A 25177-nucleotide genomic window follows, 5' to 3' on the forward strand; every position below is an offset into this window, starting at 1 on the left:
ACTGCTCAGAGCGATGTAGATGTAACGGCAACGGAAACGTCACCTGTGAGCCGTGGCGCTGTGGCGCCGCCCAGGAGTGTGGCGTGGTGGAGGGGGTACTGGACTGTCACAACACAGGTACACTGCACTGAACACCCAAACAAACACACACCAAATATTTTCGCCTGGGGTGCATACTTAGTTTAGACTAGTCATTGGTTAGACATGGGTTAAGGTTAGGTTTAGGTGTGCTGCCCCGTGGGAGGTTAGGTTTAGGGTGAGAGTTTGAGATAGGTTGTAGCCAAGTCCTGGGTGCCAAAGAGTTGGTGTCGAAGTGTCCTTGAGCAAGACTCTGAACCTGTAATTGCTCCCGATGTGCCGGTTGGTGCATTACATGGTTTCCTCCGGCATCGGTGTATGAATGGGTGCATGTGATGCACAATCTATGTAAAGCGCTCTGGATAAAAGCGCCATATAAATGCACCATTTACCAAAGGCGAGAAAGACGAGATTTTGTGTTTTCAGTGTTAAACTCTAGAGGGCGCTTGTCGCCAACCGTCTGAATGATCCTCGGTTGCTAGGAGAAACATACAACAGGAGTAGGAGTGGGAAACTGGGGAAAGTGTGTTTTTGGTCAAAATACGCTTTTTTTCCCACGGCCTGTAACTCGTGAACCAATGGTTGCGATTGATGTTTGTGCCTCTGACTACGTTGTATTAAGGTACAAATTATGAAAACTCTGGCACTGGCGGATTAATTAAATCATTAACCCATTTTGGGCGGGAACCCCTTTTGGTGTTTTAAACATTGTTATAATTTTGCTATTGAAAAATAGCAGATCTACAAGCTCGTAGCGCGCCACCGAGTGGCGCGCTACGAGCTTGTAGGTCTGCTATTTTTGAAAAATCGTGAAAATATTTATTTCAGAAAACTGGAGGCTTTAGAATATTTTTTTTTAATTTCAAGGTCAGGCCTAAATGGGTTAATACCTGGCACTCAAAGAGTTAAAATGCTCACCTCCCCCGACCCGCTCCCCCCACCCCCGCTCTTTGAAAAATCTAAATGAGTGAAAGGCAAATAAAACCTCTGAATGTCTTTGAATGATCAAAGAAGAATTGTTTAGATAAGACTTGTGACATGTGTCCTTTCTCCACGTCGTTGTGTCTGTAGGTAAGGGCGTGTGTCACGTGGCCGGGGACCCCCACTACTACACCTTTGACGGCGTCATGCACACCTACATGGGCACATGTACCTACACTCTGGTGGAGGTATGTATAATATGTGTATAAGTAAACCGCAAGTAAAGCCAAAGGGAATAGGCTCTGTGCACACAGAATAACTCTTCCTACTTCTGGGCCCCTTCCCTGCTTCCTTCACAGGTGTTACTGATGATACTAATAAAGGCTCTGTTCCATTTAGTGTACAGTGGTTCTCAAACCTTTTAATTTCATAACGCTCAACCCACTCAAGGACACTTTGAGACCCACTGGTGTAGCAGAGTGTTTCCAGTGAGCCAACATGCACAATAGAGGGTATGCACGTGACATCATCATCAAACCAGGAAGTTATGCAGGAACACCTACTGAGTGGCAAAAAACTACTTTCTGGCCTTGACAGCCCCATACATCCACAGAGAAAAGTCATATCTGATTGCATTAAACAACATTAAACAATGTTAAACTCACTTTGCCTGTTGCTTTGCCACTCGATTTGCCACTCGATGTGCCATTCACTTTAAGCATGCGCATACCCTCTATAGCAGCACCCTGACTCTGTTTGACCAGAATGGAACAGAGCCTTCATTAGTAGCATTGGTAACACCTGTGAAGGAAGTATAGGGAAGGGGCCCGAGTTCTTTACAAAATGGCGAGTGTGCATGATAGAACCCATTCCCTATAGCTCGAGGGAGATTAGACTTTTAGTTCATCAGGCTGAGGTTGTATAGAGCCACTCTCTGACTCAGCATTCAACATTTCTCCACCTCTTTCTGCTCTTTACGGCTAGTCTTTAAGGCTATTATTTTTTTTTTACTGTCAGCGAATGTGTGTTGAGCTTAATTTATAATCCATCACGAAAAGGTCAGGCTCTGTATGCCGCATTATCAGTGTTGGCACACAAAGCTTAAATTATTAGCACGTTAGCACGTCATTGGTGACGCACTGTATCAGGCATGGTTCAAGATGTATGCATATGACTATAAGCCAGTGGTTACTTCCCAAATGTTTTAGCATTGAGACCCAAAAGTCTAGTGAAAAATACCGGATTATTTTGGAAAAAAATACATTTACCGGTAATTTGAAATCTTTAACGCATTCTGGACGGGAACCCCTTTTGGTGTTTTAACTACGCATTATGCTATACTTTAGCTATTGAAAAATAGCAGATCTACAAGCTCGTAAGCGCGCCACCGAGTGGCGCGCTTACGAGCTTGTAGGTCTGCTATTTTTGAAAAATCGTGAAAATGCGGCACAAATCTTTGAATATATATTCTTTCAGAGCGAACGTTTTTTTAATTTCGACGTCAGGCCTTTGATTTAGAAATAACTAAATGTAGAAAACAAATACATAAATGGATATTTACTCACGCCCAAATTGGGAAACACTGCCATAGACCAATGGAAAAGGATAAAGAAAGCAATTCTCCAACAGCAAGTCTAAAGATAATGTTTCCAATTTGTTCGATGATGTAGTAGTAGACTAGTATATATATGGATGAAGAGGGGATTGAATTTAGTTATAGCCAGATACACGATGAATAATTCATGTGAAAGCCTTTTCATTAGCACCCAGGGAAGCCACTATATTAATCCATTTTGCGCGGGAACCCCTTTTGGTGTTAGCATTACGTTATGCTTTAGCTATTGAAAAATAGCAGATCTACAAGCTCATAGCGCGGCACCGAGTGGCGCGCTACGAGCTTGTAGATCTGCTATTTTTGAAAAATCATGAAAATGTGGCCCAAATGTTTGAATATATTCTTTCAGAGCGAACGTTTTTCACTCAAATCTTTGCTTCTGGGAGGTCCCTGAAACAACATATTTTCAGATGGGGTCGGTGGCCAATTACATATAATCTTGGGGGTCCTTGACATGAAAATGTTTGAGAACCACTGACACAGAAACATATCTTTTTCAAGAAAACAGTCGGGATTTAGAAGACATTTTGCAGAATCGTTCCCATGGTCAAAACGGGTTAAGTGTTTGTTAGTCAAGGAGCCTGGGGAAGGTAGCTACTGTATAGGCCTATACTGCAGGCGAGGGGAGAGCTGGCTGAAACAAAATGTCTTGAAGGGTTGCAGCTTTGAAATAAGTGCTGTGTTACAGTGATTTTTTAGACCAGTGGTTCTCAAACGTCTTTGGCTCAGCTCACCCTCCATGTAAAGAACATGGCACCCCCTGAATTACTTTACTTAGCCCATTTTGGGCGGGAACTCCTTTTGGTGTTTTAAACATGTTATAATTTAGCTATTGAAAAATAGCAGATCTACAAGCTCATAGCGCGCCACCGAGTGGCGCGCTACGAGCTTGTAGGTCTGCTATTTTTGAAAAATCGTGAAAATATTTATTTCAGAAAACTGGAGGATTTAGAAGATTCTTTTTTTATCTCGAGGTCAGGCCTAAATGGCACCTTTGGTCATATTAACAGTACGTAAATATGAAAATCTTGCTCCCAAAGATACAGTATGTTACTAGGAAAACTGGAGAGAGTATTTGTTTCCAGTACGGACAGACTGAAAATAACGTTTATAACTTGGCGTTTAACCACTTAAACCCCAGCAATTCCTATTCGTGGGGTTACATTCATCAAAAATAGCTAGATCTACAAGCTCACAGCGTATTGTGGGCTTGTAGATCTGCAATGTTCTGCAATTTTCGAAGAGACTTGATGTATACTATTACTGTAGGCTGAAAAAGAACGCACCAAGTACAGTTTAACTACTTAGTTAGTTTCCTACATGAAAAAAACATACAGTATATTTCACAATGTAAAACAATTGTATACATTTTAAAACAAACAAATCGAAGAAATTACATAAAATGATAATAATTAAGAGTTTGTGAAAATAGCTGATCTACAAGCTCGCGACACGTTGTGTGCTTATAGATCTGCTATTTTCACCAGTGTTGGGTCTAAATCTAACGTCTAAGCTCTCTTTCGGGTCTCGACCTGACAAGTTTGGGAACCACTGATACATAGTATACAATTGTGTTGCACATTTAACCTTTTCATAGATGGCATAGATAGCTTCATAGACTTCTTTGACAGCACTATCATTAATGTTGTTTACTTTAAATTACAGCAGTGTTTGCATTATCATCGGCCTCCGCGGACCGAAGCGTGTACGGTGTCGCAGTGCTGTTCCGTTTGATCGTATAACTCCCGTGTCTCTCCTCATCCAGGTGTGCAACAGCACCAACGTGACGCCCTTCAGGATCGTGGCCAAAAACGAGGAGCGCGGGCAGCCGGAGGCCTCCTACATCCGCTCGGCCACCGTGTATCTGCCCGGCGACGTCGTCGTCACCCTGCAGAAGAGCAAGAGAGTCCTGGTGAGAGGGGTGGGGAGGAGAGGGGTGGGGAGGAGAGGGGGAGGGGAGGGGAGGGGAGGAGAGGGGAGGGGAGGGGAGGAGAGGAGAGGGGAGGGGAGGAGAGGAGAGGAGAGGGGAGGGGAGGGGAGGGGAGGGGAGGAGAGGAGAGGAGAGGAGAGGAGAGGAGAGGAGAGGAGAGGAGAGGAGAGGAGAGGAGAGGAGAGGAGAGGAGAGGAGAGGAGAGGAGAGGAGAGGAGAGGAGAGGAGAGGGGAGGGGAGGGGAGGGGAGGGGAGGGGACAGGAGAGGCAGTGCCGTCTCTACAGGGGGGCATTGGGGGGCATTGCCCCCCCAGATTGGATTTTGTGCCCCTCCAGTCCAGATTGGCCAGTAGTACCCTACCCTACCAATATTTTAATGTTTTACAAATGTTAAATCTATAAGTTCTTCATGATTATTGTAAATATATACATGTTCAAATTAATTGAATATAGTTAATAGAAATACAAGGTAATATATGCATGCAGAAGACATTATAATGCTCAACATATGTGTATTTCTTTGTTTGTTGTTGGTGCTAAGCATCACTTTGTTACTAGGCGACTATTTGTTATACATAGGGGGGGTTTGAAAAAATAAGTGCCCCCTTTGATTAGTGCCTAGAGACGGCACTGGGAGAGGAAGCTTTTTCATGTCAAGGACCACTAAATTAATTAATTATTTGGCCGCAGACCCCCATAAATGTTTTGTTTTGTGTGAGCTTGTAGGCTATTTTCAAACGGATGATGTACTAGAGTTAAAGTACTTAAACAGATTGTGATGGTTTATCAACACATTTTGCTGGCGGGACCCCCTGGAACCCCCTTGGGGTCCCCCCCTTTGAGAACCACTGCTTTAATTGAGCAAAACAAAAGTGACTAGACTAATGATAAGGATTATGCGTTATTGTGCCGACACGGCACATTCCATGAAAAGCTAAGCCAAGCACTGCTGTACATGTGAGAGGCCACATTATAAAGGTAATGAGTTGGAAAATAAGAGCAAAGGACAACACAAGAACTAATGAGGCAGAGAATGCCTTATGCAGGCAGAATGTAAAGTTTATCTAATGATTACACTAGCTGAGAGATCTTTAAAAGTATACTGTATGTTTTGGTTTAAACCAGGGGTGGGCAACTGGCGGCCCGGGGGCCACATGCGGCCCCCACCTTCACTTAATGCGGCCCGCATGTTAATATCAGAATACTGATATAGTATTGATTGCAGCTGTTACAATTCCAAATCTGCAAACATGACCCGCTTTAATTACTTAATGACTAGTATTAAGATGTTGTCTTTTTGTGTCCAATGTAGTTATGTTAGCAGTTCATAAAGTTAACATAACTATAACTAAATGCATTTCAGGATTCCAATTCAAATATAGCAAAAATAGCTGATCTACAAGCTCAAAACGCGTCGCATTGCAACGCGTTTCGAACTTGTAGATCGGCTATTTTTTCTACGACAGTAATATGCACTGTGGCCCTCTGGAGTGAGTGCGGAAATATATTGGCCCTCGCCATCATCAAAGTTGCCCACCCCTGGTTTAAACCATTTTATTTACCGTATTTATCTTTTGTGGAAGAAAGAAAGAAAGAAAGAAAGAAAGAAAGAAAGAAAGAAAGAATCCTGTTTATCCTGTATCTCTCTCCTCCTGATTGGATAAAATTGGTATCCTGAACTGAAAATGCATTTTTATGTTTACTCATAAGAGCTGGAGATACGGGGAACCCTGTTACTGAAGGGGCCCATACGGGGGAACCCTGTTACTGAAGGGGCCCATACGGAGGGAACCCTGTTACTGAAGGGGCCCATACGGAGGGAACCCTGTTACTGAAGGGGCCCATACACTGCTCTGACGTACTAAGAGTCCCACATGCAACAGTCCCACACATGCGTGGCCGGTTAAGACTCACCCGTGGCTCCCGACATGCGTTGCCGGTTAAGACTCACCCGTTAGGTTAGGGTTTGGGGCAGGGTGTCAGACATTCTAATAGCACCGAGTCAATGGCTGGGGGCGTAGGCAGACCCGAGGTAGCCTGATTATCAGACTGTAGCTTTCTTGAAGCTTCAGTCTGACATTGTCTCCTGTCTGAGCGATTTCAAGGGGGAAGGGATTAGAATTTCCCTCAACCAGTAGCCATTGGTGTTGTTTTTCTCTCCTTCCTCTGTGTGTTGCGCTGCGTGATGACGCTGAAAACGGGACTCGGCGCTGATTGGTTGTTTGTTAGACCCACCCCCACCACCGATTGTCATTGGATAATACATTTTTGTACCGAAGAAATTATAGGTTCACAGTGCAACACCAGACCAAGAGACTCAGTCCACTCAGAGAGTGGGCGGGGTCTTTGGGCTGGATCCAGGCTAGACCCGAGGCGCAGCCTCGAGTGGCTTATTGCTTTTCTAAAACGGTTACAAACATATAGCAATATTAACCTAATAAAACTATTAAATTCACAAAAGTAGCTACGCTTTGCGCCACCAGAGCGAGCCACATCACGTCCTTGTTTTGCTGCAAGTAGGCTATGTGACGGGAGAATAGCGCTTGATGTCTTTACGGGGCCGCCTGGAGCCACACATTCACAGTCATATGAGCCGGGCGGTGCTTAGACCCACGGCATGGGTTTGCAAGGCAATCAAGCGCTCCCCTTCCCCAGTACAGCTACAGAGATGCCGAATCAGCTGCGAATGATATAAAGTGATTGAAGGTGTGGGTTATCGGTGAAAATTTACACCGGTCACGTGACGGTAACCAGCCAATCAGAATCAAGTATTGGGACTACCCGTTTTAGAAAGAGCTATTTAACCACTTACCACTAAATATACTTCTACCCGGCCCATCCCCCTCCTCAGATGAACGGGCGGCGCGTGCGGACCCCTATGTCCGTCACGGGGGCCAAGGTGCTGAACAGCGGCGTCTTCAGCATGCTGGAGACCGACTTCGGCCTGCAGGTCAAGTTTGACGGGAACCACCATCTGGAAATCACCGTTCCCGGGGACTACTTCAACAAGGTATAGCCAAGGACCGTCGACCTTCTATAGCGAGATTCTGGGGGAACGCAGTCGTTCACTCTGAGAGTGTACAATTTGGTTTAGTTTGTGCGTGAGTTAGATTAACACTATGGAGCGCCGTGCATTGATATCTGAGCCAGGTGATCAGGCTGTGTCCATAGGTGGTTATTATTGAAAAATCACACCCGTGTGAAATGAGGGGCGCTCTTGTCATCGTACATCAATTTATGTTAGCGGACATTTGACATTGCTACATAAGGTACATAAGGTGGTCCCTTATTGGCCAAGCGCTCCTACCAACCACCATGTGATTGGCTAGCCGATTTGCTCGTTTACATATGACGTAATGTCATGGCGTTTAATGTTTTGATGTTTACGTCATATTTTGCGGAATTCTGGCGTAATTTCTCCGTTCATTGTCAATGGCAAATATTGAGACGTGTGGGGACAAGATTTAGCGGACATTTGACCTGAATTCCCCTTTCATTGTCAGTGGCAAATCTTGAGACGTGTGGGGACCAAAGCTGTTTATAGAAGGCGCTAGCGCCCCTTAAAAATACAGTAACAGACCACTGAAAGCCAATCAGAATCCATCATTCAACCAAGCCGTGTAATTAATTAAGTACATTTTATTTATAGAGCACCTTTTGCAGACAATGACAGTCACAAAGTGCTTTACAGATAAAACAGAGAAATATCGGACAATCAATAACTGAAGGACATCACGATAAGAACAGGATATGACAGGGGTTCTCAACGTTTTTGGCCGGGGACCCCCGGAAATGCTTTGGCAATGTCTCGGGACCCCCGCCCCGCCCCCTCCCGACCCCCAATATAAATTGACTGCTACAATAACCTTAAACCATTTTGGGCGGGAACCCCTTTTGGTGTTTTAAGCATTGTTATAATTTAGCTATTGAAAAATAGCAGATCTACAAGCTCATAGCGCGCCACCGAGTGGCGCGCTACGAGCTTGTAGGTCTGCTATTTTTGAAAAATCGTGAAAATTAAAATTAAAAAAAAAACTTTTTTTGAAAATAATTTGGGGACCCCCTAAAATAATTTGGCGACCCCCCGAGGGGTCGCGACCCACGGGTTGAGAACCCCTGGGATATGACACAAAAAAAGCTGCCGGTACATAAACTTACGTTAAAAGGCCTGTCTTTTATTTTCATTAAAACAACTTGTGAATTGCAGCTTCAAAGTAGTAACTCTGCCATCTGTCTAGGTGTGTGTGTGTGTGTGTGTGTGTGTGTGTGGTAACGTCAACTCTGCACGTCTCTCTGCAGGTGTGTGGTATGTGTGGTAACTACAACCACAACGCCACCGACGACGACTTGATGCCCAACAAGAAGCCGGCCAGCAACGTGATTCAACTGGGAAACAGCTGGAAGTCTGAGGGAGACAGCGACCCTGGGTGAGTAGGGCCTGACTCAGTGGCGTGCACAGATAGACACTAGGGGGTGCTAGAGCCCTTTTCCCTGTAGAAAAAAGTGCCCTTTTGAAAAAGTTTTTTTTTTTTTTTAGTACAGTGTACACTGTACAGTTTGTGCACCATGGTGACATTGATCAATTCTTGATAAAAAAGCTTCTAATATGTTATTTAGGCCCCGAAATCTATAAATCTCACACTATTAAGGCAACCGGGCCGGTTCCACACGCTGCACAAGGTGCCCTTTTTTCCACTTGAGCACCTGCCCCTCTAAATGTCTGTGCACGCCACTGGCCTGACTCACACGTGCACAACAGATTGATGTATAGCTGATGCATGAGACTCGTTTACTGATGCAAGCTCGCAATGCATTTCCAATGGGAGTCACATGGTTTGACACAACATTTCTGTTGTGTGAGGGGGAGGGGGGGGCAGTCGAAAAACACAGCCGAAAGCCGTACAACACAAATGTTGTGTCAAACCATGTGACTTCCATTGGGGCAAGATGTAAACAAACCCTTTGTTTACATCTAGCATGCATCAATGTTGTATAAGTAGCCTTGCCGAGCCATGAGGCCCATAGGGCAGGAGCCTATCTCCTGTTTCTGTAGCGTGAGGCCGCTTGATGTACAAGTACACCCCCTGGACATGACGCTAGTATATCGCAGGTACTTACCCCCAATCCAACCCTTGATGCTGAGTGTCAAGCAGGGAGGCACTGGGTCCCATTTTTACAGTCTTTGGTATGACCCGGCCGGGGATCGAACCCCGACCTCCCAGTCTCAGGGCGGACACTCTAACCACAAGGCCACTGAGCTGGTGTTGTATGCTAGATCGAAAAGGTGTGAGTGAGGCCTAACAGCTCTGCGATGTTTGTTTGACTTATCCCGTGGCTCAGTGGAATCCACCTCCTGTTTCTTGCCATCCATCGATGTGAAACGCTAACATTTGCACCTCTCTACACACCACAAAGTGCATGTATGCCTGCACTTTAGGGCCACTTACACTGGTATGGTTTTAACCATTTAACCCTACAGTACAATACTTGAACTTACATGCATGGCTTTTGAAGATGAAGTCATATTGCAGCCTATGGAATTTCATTTAATATTTGTTTAGGACGACATAAGACGACATGGCCGATATAAATACAGTGGGTGGGCCCACACTGTATTTGTAAAATCACAGATATTTCTCTAACTCTTGAATGCTCACCTAGTATGATGTGCACAGAACAGGTTAGCTGCGGTTCAAGCGATTTAAGTGTGAGCGTCTCGTGTGGGACACTTAACCGACACGGAGTCTACCCTGCAGCATTCCAGGGGTTGTCTTAAGGTGGCCTTACACTAGCCGATTTTTTTCAATCTGAAATCTGATAGCACCACACACTACAGGATAATCGGGCCCGATTATTTTATCCGATTATTTTATACAGCACACACTACACGGGTTTAAAACTCGGGCGCACCTCGGGCCGATCGCGCTGTGAGCGGCCCAGAGCAGATCGGAGGGATTACGATTGGATCTTTTATACACTCACACTAGACGATAATTTATGCCCGAGAATCGCTCCCGATTGAGTCGGGCACCCCCCGAGCGTCAAAAATACCCGATTATCGGCTAGTGTAAGGTAGGGCATTAAGCAACTAGTCGACTAGTTTACTAGTCGACTAGTAAATCCACTAGTCGACCTTGCTGGTACTAGTCGACTAGTTGATAAAAAAAAATATTTTTATTTTTTTTCCCGATTTTGTAGGCCTCAATCTCAGGTAGATTATAGTTATAGTCACCAATGTACACAGTTTTTAAATGTACAAATATTTATTTCCCAAAAAAAAAAAAAAAAAATTCTTCTTTTTTTTTTTTTTTTTTAAACATAAAAGGTGGTTAAACAACTAGTCGACTAGTCGACTAGTAAACTAGGCAACTAGTCAACTAGTAAAAATGACTAGAAGTGAATGCCCTAGTGTAAGGCCACCTTTTAAAGGAGTCTCTTCCCATCCCGTTCCCTTCCAGCTGCCAGCCAGACATGCGTCCGGACGTCCACCCCGACTGCACGGCGGACGAGGAGACCCTGTACGAGGCGCAGTGTGCCGGGGTCGTCCTCTCCGACCGCTTCGAGCCCTGCCACTCTCTGGTGCCCCCCGAGGCCTTCCTGGGGAACTGCGTGTACGACATGTGCGAGTACGACGGCATGCCGGCCACGCTGTGCGACAACGTGGAGTCGTACGCCCAGGCCTGTCAGAGCGTCGGCGTCACCATCAGCTGGAGGAACAGCTCTTTCTGTCGTACGTTAAGTTGCACCACAGATACAAACTAGAAATGCTCTCTCTCTCTCTCTCTCTCTCTCTCTCTCTCTCTGCCGACTTGCACCTTGCACACAAGTAGGCCATGTATCACTGCGTGAAAAGAGGAGTTAACGGGCAATTATGGGCACTGTATTTTGCCCGTAAACCTCAAGTTTAGCAGCATATACAGTTAATATACGGTAATATATGGTACAATTCGGGAGTTTACCGGAGTTTGTTGGAAAGTTTAACGGGAGTTTCCTGTAATATACACATCTGTATTCCATGCTTTTTGTGCAGTGTATTGTGCATAAATTGTGATGTCATTGAAGAAACAAATAAACAAGCTGATCTTGACGTTCTTTGTGGGGGGTTCTCTCTCTCTCTCTCTCTCTCTCTCTCTCTCGTGCCCGCAGCTCTCCCGTGTGCCCCCAACAGCCACTACTCGGACTGCACCCCTCCCTGCCCCCCCACCTGCTCGGACCTGTTCCCCATGGACTGCCACCTGCCGCCCACCGCCTGCGTGGAGGGCTGCCTCTGTGACGCCGGCTTCGTGCTCAGCGACGGCAAGTGTGTCCGACTGGCCAACTGCGGCTGCGTGGCAGGAGACGGAGAGTACCACGATGTGAGCAACCCCACGCGCCTTATTCTCACATTGTGACCGTAATCGTTTTGCTTGGTTCTTACCCCCTTTTTTTTGTTATTTTGTCTTAATGGCAAGTATTTCCTAGATTTAAGTCCAAAAATCTGAACTAACCATAATGCATAGTACACTGGGGATGAGAAGGGTTTGAGAAGCACTGTTCTAGATGGCTGACGTTGCCACACTTGCTCCAGGTCTATAATTTCTCGACTTTTGGCTCAGAAGAAGCTCTCCAATTGGAACTGTTCATATATTTTTGTGAAAGGCAGGGACTTAACTTTCTAAAATGGGACATAAAAAAATTATAATAATCATTATTATTATTCAAAAACAGCAGATATATAAGAAGCAAGGTATTTTTGAATAAAATCTTGAAACTTGAGAACTATACTGATGTAGAAGGTATTTGTAGAATCGGCCTCATGGGTCTCAATGGGTTGTTTGATGTGCTGTACTTGGTGTTCCAGGTGGGAGACTCGTGGCTGACGGATAAGTGTGTGGAGCGGTGCACCTGCAGCCTGGGAGGATCCATCAAGTGTAACAAACACACCTGTGATGCCAGCACAGTATGCGGCCTGGACAAAAATGGAGACCTGATCTGCAACCCCACCAGTTAGTCCTGCCACTGTCTGTCTGTCTGTCTGTCTGTCTGTCTGTCTGTCTGTCTGTCTGTCTGTCTGTCTGTCTGTCTGTCTGTCTGTCTGCATGAACATGTTTGAGGGTCGCTAGCCCTTCCTATGCCCAGCTTTGTGTGTGGTACCACATAGTGACGATTTTGATTGGCTGAGCACGGAATGTGATGCATGATTGATGATGTATAAGAATGTATAAGAGCGCCTCTCACGTCACACAAGTGTATAATGTTTAAATATATAGTTCAACTAGCCGATCTACAAGCTTGCCACGTGGCGATGATTTTAACCCATTTTGGGGCGGGAACCCCTTTTGGTGTTAGCATTATGTTATGCTTTAGCTATTGAAGCATAACATAATACTCAAACAAAAAAACATAATCAAAAATAGCAGACCTACAAGCTCATAGCGCGCCACTCGGTGGCGCGCTATGAGCTTGTAGGTCTGCTATTTTTGAAAAATCGAAGAACGACTGACATGGAAACATAGCTTTTTCAGAAAACTGTCAGGATGTAGAAGACATTTTTAGAACCTGATCTCAGGTCAAAAACATGTTTTTTCAAAATAGTAAAAAACGGCAAAATCAGTTCACGGATAAGTAAAGGCAAAGGGATGGCGCAAGATATATATATAGCACTGCCTCTAACCCAACTCTCTCCGTCCCTCCTCCCATAAGAATTCGACAAGTGCAGCGTCAGCGGCGACCCCCACTACCGGACGTTCGACGGCTACACCCACCACTTCCAGGGTCCTTACACCTACGTGCTGGCGCAGGACCACCTCCCGCAGGGCTCCTCGCTGCCCCCCCTGGTGGTGAGGGGGAGGAACGTGCGGCGCGGCGGCAACAGGAAGGTCTCCTTCCTGGACGAGGTGTACGTGGACGTGTACGGCGTCAACGTGCGCTTCCTGCAGAAGAAGAGAGTCCTGGTCAGTTTTCTTTGTGGTTGTTTTATCGTTGTGTCTTAGTTACGTGTGTGTGTGTGTGTGTGTGTGTGTGTGTGTGTGTGTGTGTGTGTGTGTGTGTGTGTGTGTGTGTGTGTGTGTGTGTGTGTGTGTGTGTGTGTTTGCACGCCCGCGTTTGTTCGTTCGTCCGTGTAGTCGCGATCGTCGGGCCGTTTGTTTTGCCCAGGGGCGCAATCTGGGATAATGGCATTTGAAATAATGTAAACAACTACAAGTGGACGGAGCGCGGACATATTGAGCTAATGTAAGTAGAATATATGACCGTGATGTATCATGACCATTTGACGTAGATTTAAGTCATTGGCGCTTAACCGCTGGATTGGACTTGACGTAAATTTACGTCAATGGCGGTGATTTCTATTGTGCAAATACTCTTAAAACACTTTCAATGCCCCTCTTTTGGCCATGGAGGAAAGGGAGACCGGGGAATTCAGTTTCTGCTGTGGCTGAAAACAAGGGAACTTGCATGTGTAGATCTGCTGTGGTTTGCTATCCCTCATACTGTGTAGTTTAAGATTAGTCATATTTCACAGTTGGTAGTGCTGTCGCCTCACAGCTAGAAGGTCCTGGGTTCAATTCCCGCTCGGGACGCTGTGGGTGCTGGCGGCGTGTTTCCTCCTCCGCGTCATCAGTGCCCATACCCGAAGGCGGGGTTGGCGAAAGGGCCTTTCTGTGTGGAGTTTGCATGTTCTCCCCATGTCTCCTAGGGCAGGTACCCTCACAAAAAACATGCAGTAATCCTGGTCTCTAAACTGCCTCCCCCTGGCCTGATGGAGGGGAAAGGAACTGGTTGGAATAACGTGTTCCTTCCACGCGCTACGTCCAACCAGGGAAACTCCCCCCTGTCAGGTGAAAAGGAGCAACTTGGACACTCAGGCATGAAGGAAGCGTTAAAGTCCGTTGCTCTCCCCAGGTTGGCGGAGGGTGTGTAGAGCCCAGGATCACATTAGATAATTGACACAGGGGTGAAAAATGGGTTACAAAATCGTGGGATAAAAATTATTATATAAAAAAAAAAAAAAAAGGATTAGTCATAACTAATCTGTCTCTTCCGAACTCACTCTATCATTCTCTGTCCAATCCTTTTTATCCGTTCTTTCTTTCTTTCTTTCTCTCTCTCCCGTCCTTACAGGTGAACGGCGAGCGCGTGGCTCCTCCCCTCAGTCCCGTGGACGGCCTGTCCATCACCATGAACTCCAGACAGCTCCAGCTCACCACCGACTTCGGCCTGACCGTGCGCTTTGACGGCAACCACCGCGGAGGTGAGGAGGACGTTTTTTCTCTGGCAAAAAATATAGACATTATATTTGAAGTTTAACGATATTGAATGGAAAAGTAATTAAACCCCTCTACAATAGATTATTTGCATTTCAAAACGATACAGTACGACAGGGGTTCTCAACGTTTTTGGCCGGGGACCCCCGGAAATGCTTTGGCAATGTCTCGGGACCCCCGCCCCGCCCCCTCCCGACCCCCAATATAAATTGACTGCTACAATAACCTTAAACCATTTTGGGCGGGAACCCCTTTTGGTGTTTTAAGCATTGTTATAATTTAGCTATTGAAAAATAGCAGATCTACAAGCTCATAGCGCGCCACCGAGTGGCGCGCCACCGAGTGGCGCGCTACGAGCGGCGCGCTACGAGCTTGTAGGTCTGCTATTTTTGAAAAAAAGTGAAAATAAAATTTAAAAATACATTTTTATAATATAATTTGGGGACCCCCTAAAATAATTTGGCGACCCCCCGAGGGGTCGCGACCCACGGGTTGAGAACCCCTGCAGTACGATACCAGAGTCAATGTTGCTGAACTTGCCGTTTACATTTACTTTGATAAAAATTCAACGTGATCTTTCAATGCAGTTACTATATGTGACTAAATTTGACTGAGGGACTGCCATTGGATTTTTTTGAATTTTCATTTTTTGTCATATGAAAGCAGGGAATCATAGCTTCACATTGACATGTTGGTTGTTCAGTTTGACCCACCAGTTTTGGAGATATGGCTTTAAGAGTAATGTAATGAGAAAACAGGCTTGAAAGGTTCACTTCTGTGGCCTCTAACATTACACCTAGCTACATGTTTAAGCATTTATTTCATATTTACATGTCGATTTCAGCTCTGACACTTATTTCAGACATGCTCTAGTATGTGAAGAGTCTGCCTGGGCTATTAACCCATACAAATAAAAAATAAAGCCTGGTGAAAAGCTGGAATTTGCGTGATGGCAGTCTCTCAGTCAAATCTGGTCACATATCGTCACACCCCATCATCATCATGATGATGGTCATCACGAGAACATGTATGTCTGATTCCTCTGCCCGTCCCTGTTTTGCCCCCCCTGTCAGAGGTGCTGTTGCCCAGCACCTACAGGCACGCCGTGCGAGGCCTGTGCGGGAACTACGACGGCCTCAGCAAGAACGAGTACATGAAGCCCGACGGCACGCTCACCCGGAAACTGGACGAGTTCGGCGACAGCTGGAGGGTGAGCGACCGCCAGGGGACGGACGCACGGCGGACGGAGGAGGAGGACCACACGGCCGCAGGGGCCCGCCTGCACAGGTAAAAAAGACTGCAGCACGGCGGACTGTAGGGCATTTAGCAGGCACTCGTTCACTGCCAAGGACCACTTTAACCCATTTTGGTGTTAGCATTATGTTATGCTTTAGCTATTGAAAAATAGCAGATCTACAAGCTCATAGCGCGCCACCGAGTGGCGCGCTACGAGCTTGTAGGTCTGCTATTTTTGAAAAATCGAAGAACGACTGACATAGAAACATAGCTTTTTCAGAAAACTGTCGGGATGTAGAAGACATTTTTAGAATCTGATCTCGGGTCAAAATGGGTTAATGACTTTTTTCATGATGGACCCCACTGCCAAGGACGAATTTAACGACTTATTATTATTATTATTATTATTAGTTATTTCTTGATTCACGGATTCAGTGAGATCGCTGTCCAGACCACCGTCTGGATAGGTCAGGAAATGGTCCGCCACTAAAAAAGGGTTTTAAAACCCTTTTTTATCTCAGAATCTTTTCTCCAGATCGAGTGATTCACGGCTCATAACTAAAGCCCACACTAGCTTGTAGATTGGCTGGTTAAGTCTCTCTCTCTCTCTCTCTCTCTCTCTCTCTCTCTCTCTCTCTCTCTCTCTCTCCCCCTCTGTGTGTGTGTCTAGGCGTGAGGTGGAAACGGAGCCAGACTCAGGTTTCGAGACGTCAGACTGTTCCCAGTCCCAGCTGGAGGACTACAAGGGTCCCAAGCAGTGTGGGGCCCTGTCGGACCCCAACGGGGCCTTCGCTCTCTGCCACGCCTCCCTGCCACCTGCCAGCTTCCAAGAGTGAGTGGCCCGTGTGTGTGTGTGCGTGTGTTTTCACACGTTTTCCCAAAACATGTCGATTGCGAATGTAGATCTCCTATTTTCAAATGGCCCGAAATGTATAGTGTAGTGGAGTAAAAGTAAAAGTAGATATTGGTGTTTTAAACATTATGTTATAATTTAGCTATTGAAAAATAGCAATATCTACAAGCTCGTAGCGCGGCACCGAGTGGCGCGCTACGAGCTTGTAGGTCTGCTATTTTTGAAAAATCGTGAAAATGTGGTGCAAATGTTTCAATATATATTCTTTCAGAGCGAACGTTTTTAACTCACATCTTTGCTAAGGCCTAAATGGGTTAAGTACAGTACTCAAGTGAATACTGTACACAAGCAGCCATATTCACACGCCTATTCTCTACGTAAATATGTGTGTGTGTTTGCTTCAATTCACGTGCACGTTAGCTGTAGAGGACCCCGCCCTCTGTTCTGGTCGCACCGCTCCGGTGATGCGTGGGGCCGGCGTGTTGCCCGCAAGCCACTCTCACACCTGAAATCAGCGTGTGTGAAACGGTGCTAACAGCGACACCATCTGGCGTGTGTGTGCGACTGTGCGTGCATGTGACTGTGTGTGTGTGTGTGTGTGTGTGTGTGTGTGTGTGTGTGTGTGTGTGTGTGTGTGTGTGTGTGTGTGTGTGTGTGTGTGTGTGTGTGTGTGTGTGTGTGTGTGTGTGTGTGTGTGCGTGCATGTGCTTCTGCTTCTCCTCCCACAGTGACTGTGTGTATGACCTGTGCGCGGAGCGCGGCAGCGCGGCGTTGCGCTGTGCCAGTTACGACACGTACGCCACCGCCTGCCAGGAGGCCGGAGTCCTACTGGCAGACTGGAGACACCTGCTGGACTGTGGTATTTAATTTAATTTAATTAAAAAAAAAAAACATTTCCCACCAAAAGTTATTCTATTATACACACGCACACGCGCGCACACACACACACACACACACACACACACACACACATCAACTATAGACTTGCACTTCCCACAAGGCTTTTTGGATGTGCAGGAGTCCTCTTTTTGTCTCGTATGAATTAAAAAAACAAATATTCAATCAATCAAAGCAATAATTACTATCAGAATATAAAGTTTCAATCTTAAAAAAAATAAACAATATTGTTCGGTTATTTGGCCATGTTGTGCCGGGGCTCCGACCAGCCCATGCAGTAGGCAGAGTATAGAGACTAACACGCACAGTTGTGAACTAAATGTTCCAATAATAGCTTATATTTGATGAACTCAAACGTGCATTTTATAGGGTTTTTATTAATTCATATTAATCATAAACACTTACAATCATACATTCACACGTTCTGTTCACACTTCCCCCAACACAAGATGATCTCAGTACCCTGGAGCTCTGTCCTATTGGTCTGTAGTTCTACCCTGCTCTGTTGGTCAGGAATTCTAGTCATTCTAATCATTTAAACACTCTAAACCGTCCCAGATCTTGGTAAAGCTTAGCGTCCTTGATGGATTTCAGACTTAGTTCAGTGATAAGTGTATCACTAATTATGTGGTTTTAAATCTATATTATCATTCAATTAATTGCCATTAATTGTCAATCTAAACATCATATTACATCGATTATGAATAATGCACAATTATATATATAGCATATAATACATACCGCTGGCGTCTGCCTAACTACATGTATCACTTTCGTTGGTATTGGTGAATCTAATTATTGATTGTGCTACACAGAATAGTCAATGCAAGCCTTCTGACTGATCACACCTCCATGCTAACACTTTCAGCCAATCAGAAGCCACTGACCTTCCTGCCTTTCTCTGGCCACAGCAGCCAGCTCCCATTACAGTCCCTGTAATGTGCCCAACTGCTACTTCTGCCTAGATTAAACTGTTTAGACTATTACAGGTATTTATCATTTAGGCTTTTACCAACCCAATATATAATAGGTTATTTAGAACACATTACACAATTGAAAGGAATTAAAGATAGTTACTTCATCCTGCATTGACATGTTCTACTTGTGTGAGTTGACACTGCTCTGGGAGGTGCCATAAACTATAGACCCTTCACAGCTGGAATGCTGACAAGCAGCCAACCCCCCAGCAAGGAAGTGGCCTGGCATCTATGACCTCCCAGGCTCTCCTCAGCTCACAAATGAGCAGTAATTCCCTCTAGTATGGAAATATATCTAGACCCCATGATCCAAATACATTTTCTCCCCAACTTCTGAGAATTAATCTTGCACACCCATAAATAACACGACAAATATCGCTTACCCTATCTTTAATAAAATAAGTGCAAACCTGGCACTGCCACTGTAATCCATTGACGGAACATGGTGGTCTGACTCCTCCCCCTCCAGCGCTGTCCTGTCCCGCCAACAGCTCCTACGCCCCCTGCATGTCGGCTTGCCCCGCCTCCTGCGCCGACATGGCCGCGCCCCTGGAGTGTGACACGGAGGCGTGCATGGAGGGCTGCCGGTGCGACGCCAGCTTTGTGATGAGCGAGGGCACGTGCGTGCCCTTCCCCCAGTGCGGCTGCACCTTCCTCAACAGATACTACCCCGTAAGTCACTGCACTGCCACGGACCCCCTGTCTGAAAAGGTCCATCCATGCACAACACCTTGTGAAATGCATGATGTGCTTTTTATTTTTTTATCTCTGCTGTCGGGAAGAAACCACCTAACTCCAAAATGTTCATTTTTCAGGAAATGAAAAATAAACATTTTTCAGGAAATGAAGAAAACCGTATATCTATCTAATAATTTAGCGATCGCTCGCCCGCTGTCTATTTTGCTCGGTCGCTGTCTGTCAGTCAGTCAGTCCGAGTACTTCCTTAGAATGCATGTTGGGGCGGCTTCCGGGTCACCAGTGAAAAGCATGTTGGGACGGACACAGATTAATACTGGGACACACTTTTCCGCGTAACTTGAGTTGTTTCGCCCGCTGTCTATTTTGCTCGCAATAGACAGCGGGCGAGCGATCGCTAAATTATTAGATAGATTACCCACACTGAACATCAATTGCTGTTCATATATTTAGAACGGGTAAGGACTAGTTTTTGAAAACAAACTAATACTGGGAACAAACTAAAACCTCAAAAATGGAGTTTGGTGGTTTCCTCCCGACAGCAACGTTAACCCAGTAAGACCTGAGGCCGATTCTACGAAATGCCTTCTAAATCAATAGTTCTCACACACTCGCATGACTATAAGTATCATTTTGACCTATTTTTTGAGGGTTTGAAGTTGATTATCTTTGGCCCATGAAGCTTTCAGAAGGTTCCCCTTCCATGACCATCATCATCCATCACCATTCCATCATCTCATTCACTAGTAAGAAACCACACCACTGTTCAAGATTAGGAGTATTTATTTGCACAAGTGAGATGTGGGTGTAATGATGAGGAGCCCGGGGAGGGCGAGACTTAGGAGGGGGACGTAGTCTCGAGAGCTTGATGACCGACCTGCTCGCCCGGGAGCGGTCGGTCGCCTCTGCTCGGACGCTGCCCCCCCCGGGGGCTCCTAGGAGAAGGAGAGAGAGAGAAGTGTTAGCAGGGCAATGCTGAGGATGGAGGGGGTTAGTTGGGGAGGAGGGGGGGGAAATTTGACAGCGCGAGGCGGTATCAAACAGGTAAGTAATGATATGAGGTGTGTATTTATGCTGTGGGTAATGTTACGTGATTGGCTGTGCGGCCGTGGAGACGCAGGTGAACTTGACGAGGAGATATGGGATGGGAGTGATTAGGTTGAGCAGTGGGTGGTATCCACTCCTGAATCTACGTTGAACACAACTACATTAAATTTAAACCTGAAACCTTTTCTAAATATGAATTTAAAGCTGCTATAAGCAATATGTCAACATTTTAATGACCTTTTTATTTTTTTATTTGTTGGTATTCAGACAGCCAGCAATGGGTAGAACGCTCCCAAAAGAACTGTGACTGTGACACATCTAGGGGCCACAATCTGCATTCAAAGATTTTCCATCATATATCCGACATATTATTGCTTATAGCAGCTTTAAGCACATTTTACTTTTTAGTTTAATGTTCACAATGTTCACATTTTACTTCAGTCATGCAGGTGTTAAAGATTATTATTATTTCCAGTCAACCACAAAATAAGTCTCCTTCGAGACCGCTACAGAACGTAATGAGATTGCTTACCTCTGGCACTCGCTGAATGGCAGGGCCAGTCAGCGAGAAGGACATCCTGAATCAGCGCCTGAGAGGAAGCATTAAAGTGAACACTGTACTCTACTGTATTCCGTTACCACAGCACCGTGCTGTTGTGGGCCGGCCTCATGGGGCCCACGCACGCCCGCTGAACAGCAGTGTGGGGTTGTGGGTGGGCGGGTAGGACACCATCTGGACGCTGTTCACTGCTTGGAGAGAGAGTGTGTGTGCCACGCACGTGCAGCACACACTCAGGCAGACCGGATTGATACTATAGTTGCTCAACATTGCAGACATATGTAGCTATTACTTTGCCTACTGTGCTGCTGAAATGAACATGCACTGTCTGTCTGTCTGTCTGTCTGTTTTTTTTCACACTCTAACTTGTAATCTTAGCAATTTTTATTTTTATTTTATCCGAACTAATGTAAGTTGAATACTGACTTTTTGTGTATTTGTAATTGTATGTCTACTGTAATGTTTATTCTCATGTGGACCCCAGGAAGACTAGCTGGTTGCTATGGCACCAGCTAATGGGGATCCTTAATAAAAATCAAAATCAAAATGTCTGTCTGTCTGTCTGTCTGTCTGTCTGTCTGTCTGTCTGTCTGTCTGTCTGTCTGTCTGTCTGTCTGTCTGTCTGTCTGTCTGTCTGTCTTGTCTGTCTTGTCTGTCTGTCTGTTCATCTAGTATTAACCCATCTCTCTCTCTCTCTCTCTCTCCCTCTCAGCTGAAGGAGAGGTTTGTGTCTGAGGATTGTGCCCAGGCGTGTGAGTGCACCCCCACGGGCGTCGACTGCCAACCCAAGACATGCCAGCAGGGCCACGTGTGTGCCATCTACGAGGAGAGGCGCGACTGCTACAAAGGTGTGTGTGCGTGCGTGCGTGCGTGCGTGCGTGCGTGCGTGCGATTAAATAATAACTACATTGGATGCAATGGAATACATAATGTTCTTTTCCTTCTCCATTTCCTGTGAACTAATGGTTTTGGACATACCATACAAGGTCCCCACCCCGACAGCGACAATATTGTGTATAATGAATATTATCTCCTGTCAATAAAAAAATAATAATAATAGAGGCTATGCATGTGACATCATCGTACCCGGAAGTTATGCAGGACGCTGGGAACGCATACTGAGTGGCAAAAAAAAGAAAATTCTGGCCTTGACAGCCTATACATCCAAACAGAAAAGAAAAGTGCTATCTGATTGTAAACAACAGTAAACATTGAAGCTGTACGGAAAGCTTGAATCGTCCTCTTTCTATCTGCAAAGTTTTTTGCGATACTATCTGCAAAGACTTTCCACTCCCGGTGGAAAGGTGATGCATGCATACTCTATAATTCATAGAGATAAACGTGTTCCCTCCATTGCAGCGAGTCCGTGTCTGTCCTCCCCCTGTCTGAACGGAGGCATGTGTCAGGAGACCGGCAACTCCAGCTACACGTGTCAATGTGCGGACGGCTTCGAGGGCACCAACTGTGAGGTGGAGACGACGACAGACATCGTAGCCGGAGGACTGGGTAAGGAGACAATAATACTCAACCTGGAGTCTGTTTGTTGTCTGAGTTCTCAAACATTTTCATGTACAGGACCCAATGAAAGCAATAAGGTACACCCGCACACTGTGTATCTGCTCGGCACAAGAGTATTGTCTTATTTAATGAAGCAACGTTTCGGACACTAGGGACCTTCCTCAGGCATGTACAGGACCCACAAATTAATATTTATTTAGCCATCTGGTTTCAGGGACAAATTGTCGACAAATGCAAGATTTGTGTTGTTAAAATGTTTAAAAAAATATTCAAACTGGTTCTTGGGAAATAGCATATATACAAGTCAAAAAATAATATAAAACAATATGTTGAAACGGAGTCAAACTACCGTAAATGTAATGCCTCAAGCCCTTGTTCAGGGTGGGGGGGGGGGGGGGGGGTCCCCATATGATTATTTTGGAGCATCCCCAAATATGATTATTTATTGCGAACGCAGTGAGCACTAACTATGAGACCTAGCAGAACATGTCTGTCTGTATGTCTGTCTGTGTGTGTGTGTGTGTCACGCTGTAACACCACCTGCCCGCCCCCAGAGGGCGCAGCTGTATCACACACAAAAAAACACACACACACGCACACACACACAAAAAAAACTTAACTTAAAAAATAACTTAACTTAAAAAAATAACTTAAAAAGAAAAAACGTACAATAAAACACACACGCACGCACGCACACATACACACTAAAACAAAACTTAACTAAAAAAAACTTAAAAAACTAAAAAAGCTTAAAAAAACTTTAAAAAAAATGTAACAAGTACGTAATTTGTTCTAATTGTTATTGCAATTTATGAGCTGCGTTCGCTTCCCGCGTTCGCGCGTCTTACTTGTTTTTATTTGTTTATTTTATTTTATTATTATGGTTTGGGGGGGGGGGGGGGGGGGTGTCACAGCCTGAAAAGGTTTAGAAGTACTGGTGTACTGGTGTTATCAGATGGTGTGATTATTCCGTGGATAAATATGTACTTTGTCTTCCAGAAACTAAGTGGATCATTCTGATAGCCGTGCTGGCGGCGGTGGTGCTCATCCTCATCATCACCCTCATCGGCTGTTGTGTTTGTAAACGCAACACCAAGTAAGTCTGTGATGACGCTGCTGCGTCTGTCTTTACATGTCCTACTGTCGGGCATATCATGTCAGTATATCATCTCAGTATTGTGGTCAGTATCATGTCAGTATCATGGTCAGCATATCATGACAGTATTGTGGTCAGTATCATGGTCAGCATATCATGACAGTATTGTGGTCAGTATCATGTCAGTATCATGGTCAGCATATCATGACAGTATTGTGGTCAGTATCATGTCAGTATCATGGTCAGCATATCATGACAGTATTGTGGTCAGTATCATGTCAGTATCATGGTCAGCATGTCATGACAGTATTGTGGTCAGTATCATGTCAGTATCATGGTCAGCATATCATGACAGTATTGTGGTCAGTATCATGTCAGTATCATGGTCAGCATATCATGACAGTATTGTGGTCAGTATCATGTCAGTATCATGGTCAGCATATCATGACAGTATTGTGGTCAGTATCATGTCAGTATCATGGCCAGCATATCATGACAGTATTGTGGTCAGTATCATGTCAGTATCATGGTTAGCATATCATGACAGTATTGTGGTCAGTATCATGTCAGTATCATGGTTAGCATATCATGACAGTATTGTGGTCAGTATCATGGTCAGTATCATTGTCACATGATAGCTTACTGACCATGATACTGTCATGATACTGACCATGATACTGACCATGATACTGTCATGATACTGACCATGATACTGTCATGATACTGACCAAAAAGGTCTAAGATGAAATGAAGAAAATGTGCACTTCAATATATTTAACTGCCCCCCCCTTCCTCCCCCAATGTTCCTTTAGTCCTATGTTACATATGCACTTTGTATATAGGCGTTACTGTGGGATATAAACAACACAAACTCTCATATTCATTCCAGGTCTGATGTTTACATAGTGGAACTGCAGCAACGGTTGTCTAATCCATATAGTTCATCTAGCATACAATACAGGATGCATAAGGTACAGGTACAGGATGGTTGCTACTGGGGTACCGGTGGTGTGTGGGGTAGTGGGGTAGAGGTGTGAGGGGTAGCGGTGTGTGGGGTATTTGTGTATGGTGTAGTTGTGTGTGGAGTAGTGGGGTAGTGGTGTGTGGGGTAGAGGTGTGAGGGGTAGCGGTGTGTGGGGTATTTGTGTAGGCTATGGTGTAGTTGTGTGTGGAGTAGTGGGGTAGAGGTGTGTAAGGGTGTACCGGTACCGTTTGTGCCCAAAATCACAGATTCAACTCATCTTGATTTTTTTCTTTTTTAAAGAAACTTTGTACTATCAAACTACTGGACTGGGAATCTGTTACTGTAGCTTCTAGTACTTTCTGCTTCCTGGTTTGCCTGCTTCCTTGCTGGCAGTGGCTCAGGAGATAAAGTCCTCCTGCTCCTCCTCCTCTGTCTCTCACCACTGATCTCGATGAGCAGGTCGGTGCCTCACATACAGTAGTTGTCTATGCCGCTTGGGTGTGTTAACATGGGTGAGTGTAACGTAGCATTGAAAACCATTGTCAT

The 25177-nt window shown here is 45.3% G+C and overlaps 1 protein-coding gene across 1 annotated transcript in view; it reads left to right on the forward strand.

Moving 5' to 3' along the window:
* The window catches only part of zanl (zonadhesin, like), a gene marked incomplete at both ends in the record, with an annotated part of 80313 nt that extends 56736 nt beyond the window's left edge, over positions 1–23577 (forward strand). The window contains 17 exons of the mRNA XM_079491361.1: positions 1–117; positions 1150–1247; positions 4380–4526; positions 7396–7554; positions 8844–8971; positions 11003–11274; positions 11691–11899; positions 12385–12529; positions 13227–13477; positions 14646–14775; positions 15862–16075; positions 16695–16856; positions 17606–17736; positions 19221–19423; positions 21766–21901; positions 22413–22587; positions 23571–23577. The exon at positions 1–117 is cut by the window's left edge and continues 28 nt beyond it. Coding sequence (XP_079347487.1) covers positions 1–117; positions 1150–1247; positions 4380–4526; positions 7396–7554; positions 8844–8971; positions 11003–11274; positions 11691–11899; positions 12385–12529; positions 13227–13477; positions 14646–14775; positions 15862–16075; positions 16695–16856; positions 17606–17736; positions 19221–19423; positions 21766–21901; positions 22413–22587; positions 23571–23577 — 2684 coding nt within the window. The remainder of the gene's footprint in view (positions 118–1149; positions 1248–4379; positions 4527–7395; positions 7555–8843; positions 8972–11002; positions 11275–11690; positions 11900–12384; positions 12530–13226; positions 13478–14645; positions 14776–15861; positions 16076–16694; positions 16857–17605; positions 17737–19220; positions 19424–21765; positions 21902–22412; positions 22588–23570) is intronic.
* Between the last annotated feature and the right edge of the window lie 1600 nt (positions 23578–25177).

This window comes from Electrona antarctica, assembly GCF_951216825.1.
Source record: "Electrona antarctica genome assembly, chromosome: 21".
NCBI lineage: Eukaryota > Metazoa > Chordata > Actinopteri > Myctophiformes > Myctophidae > Electrona > Electrona antarctica.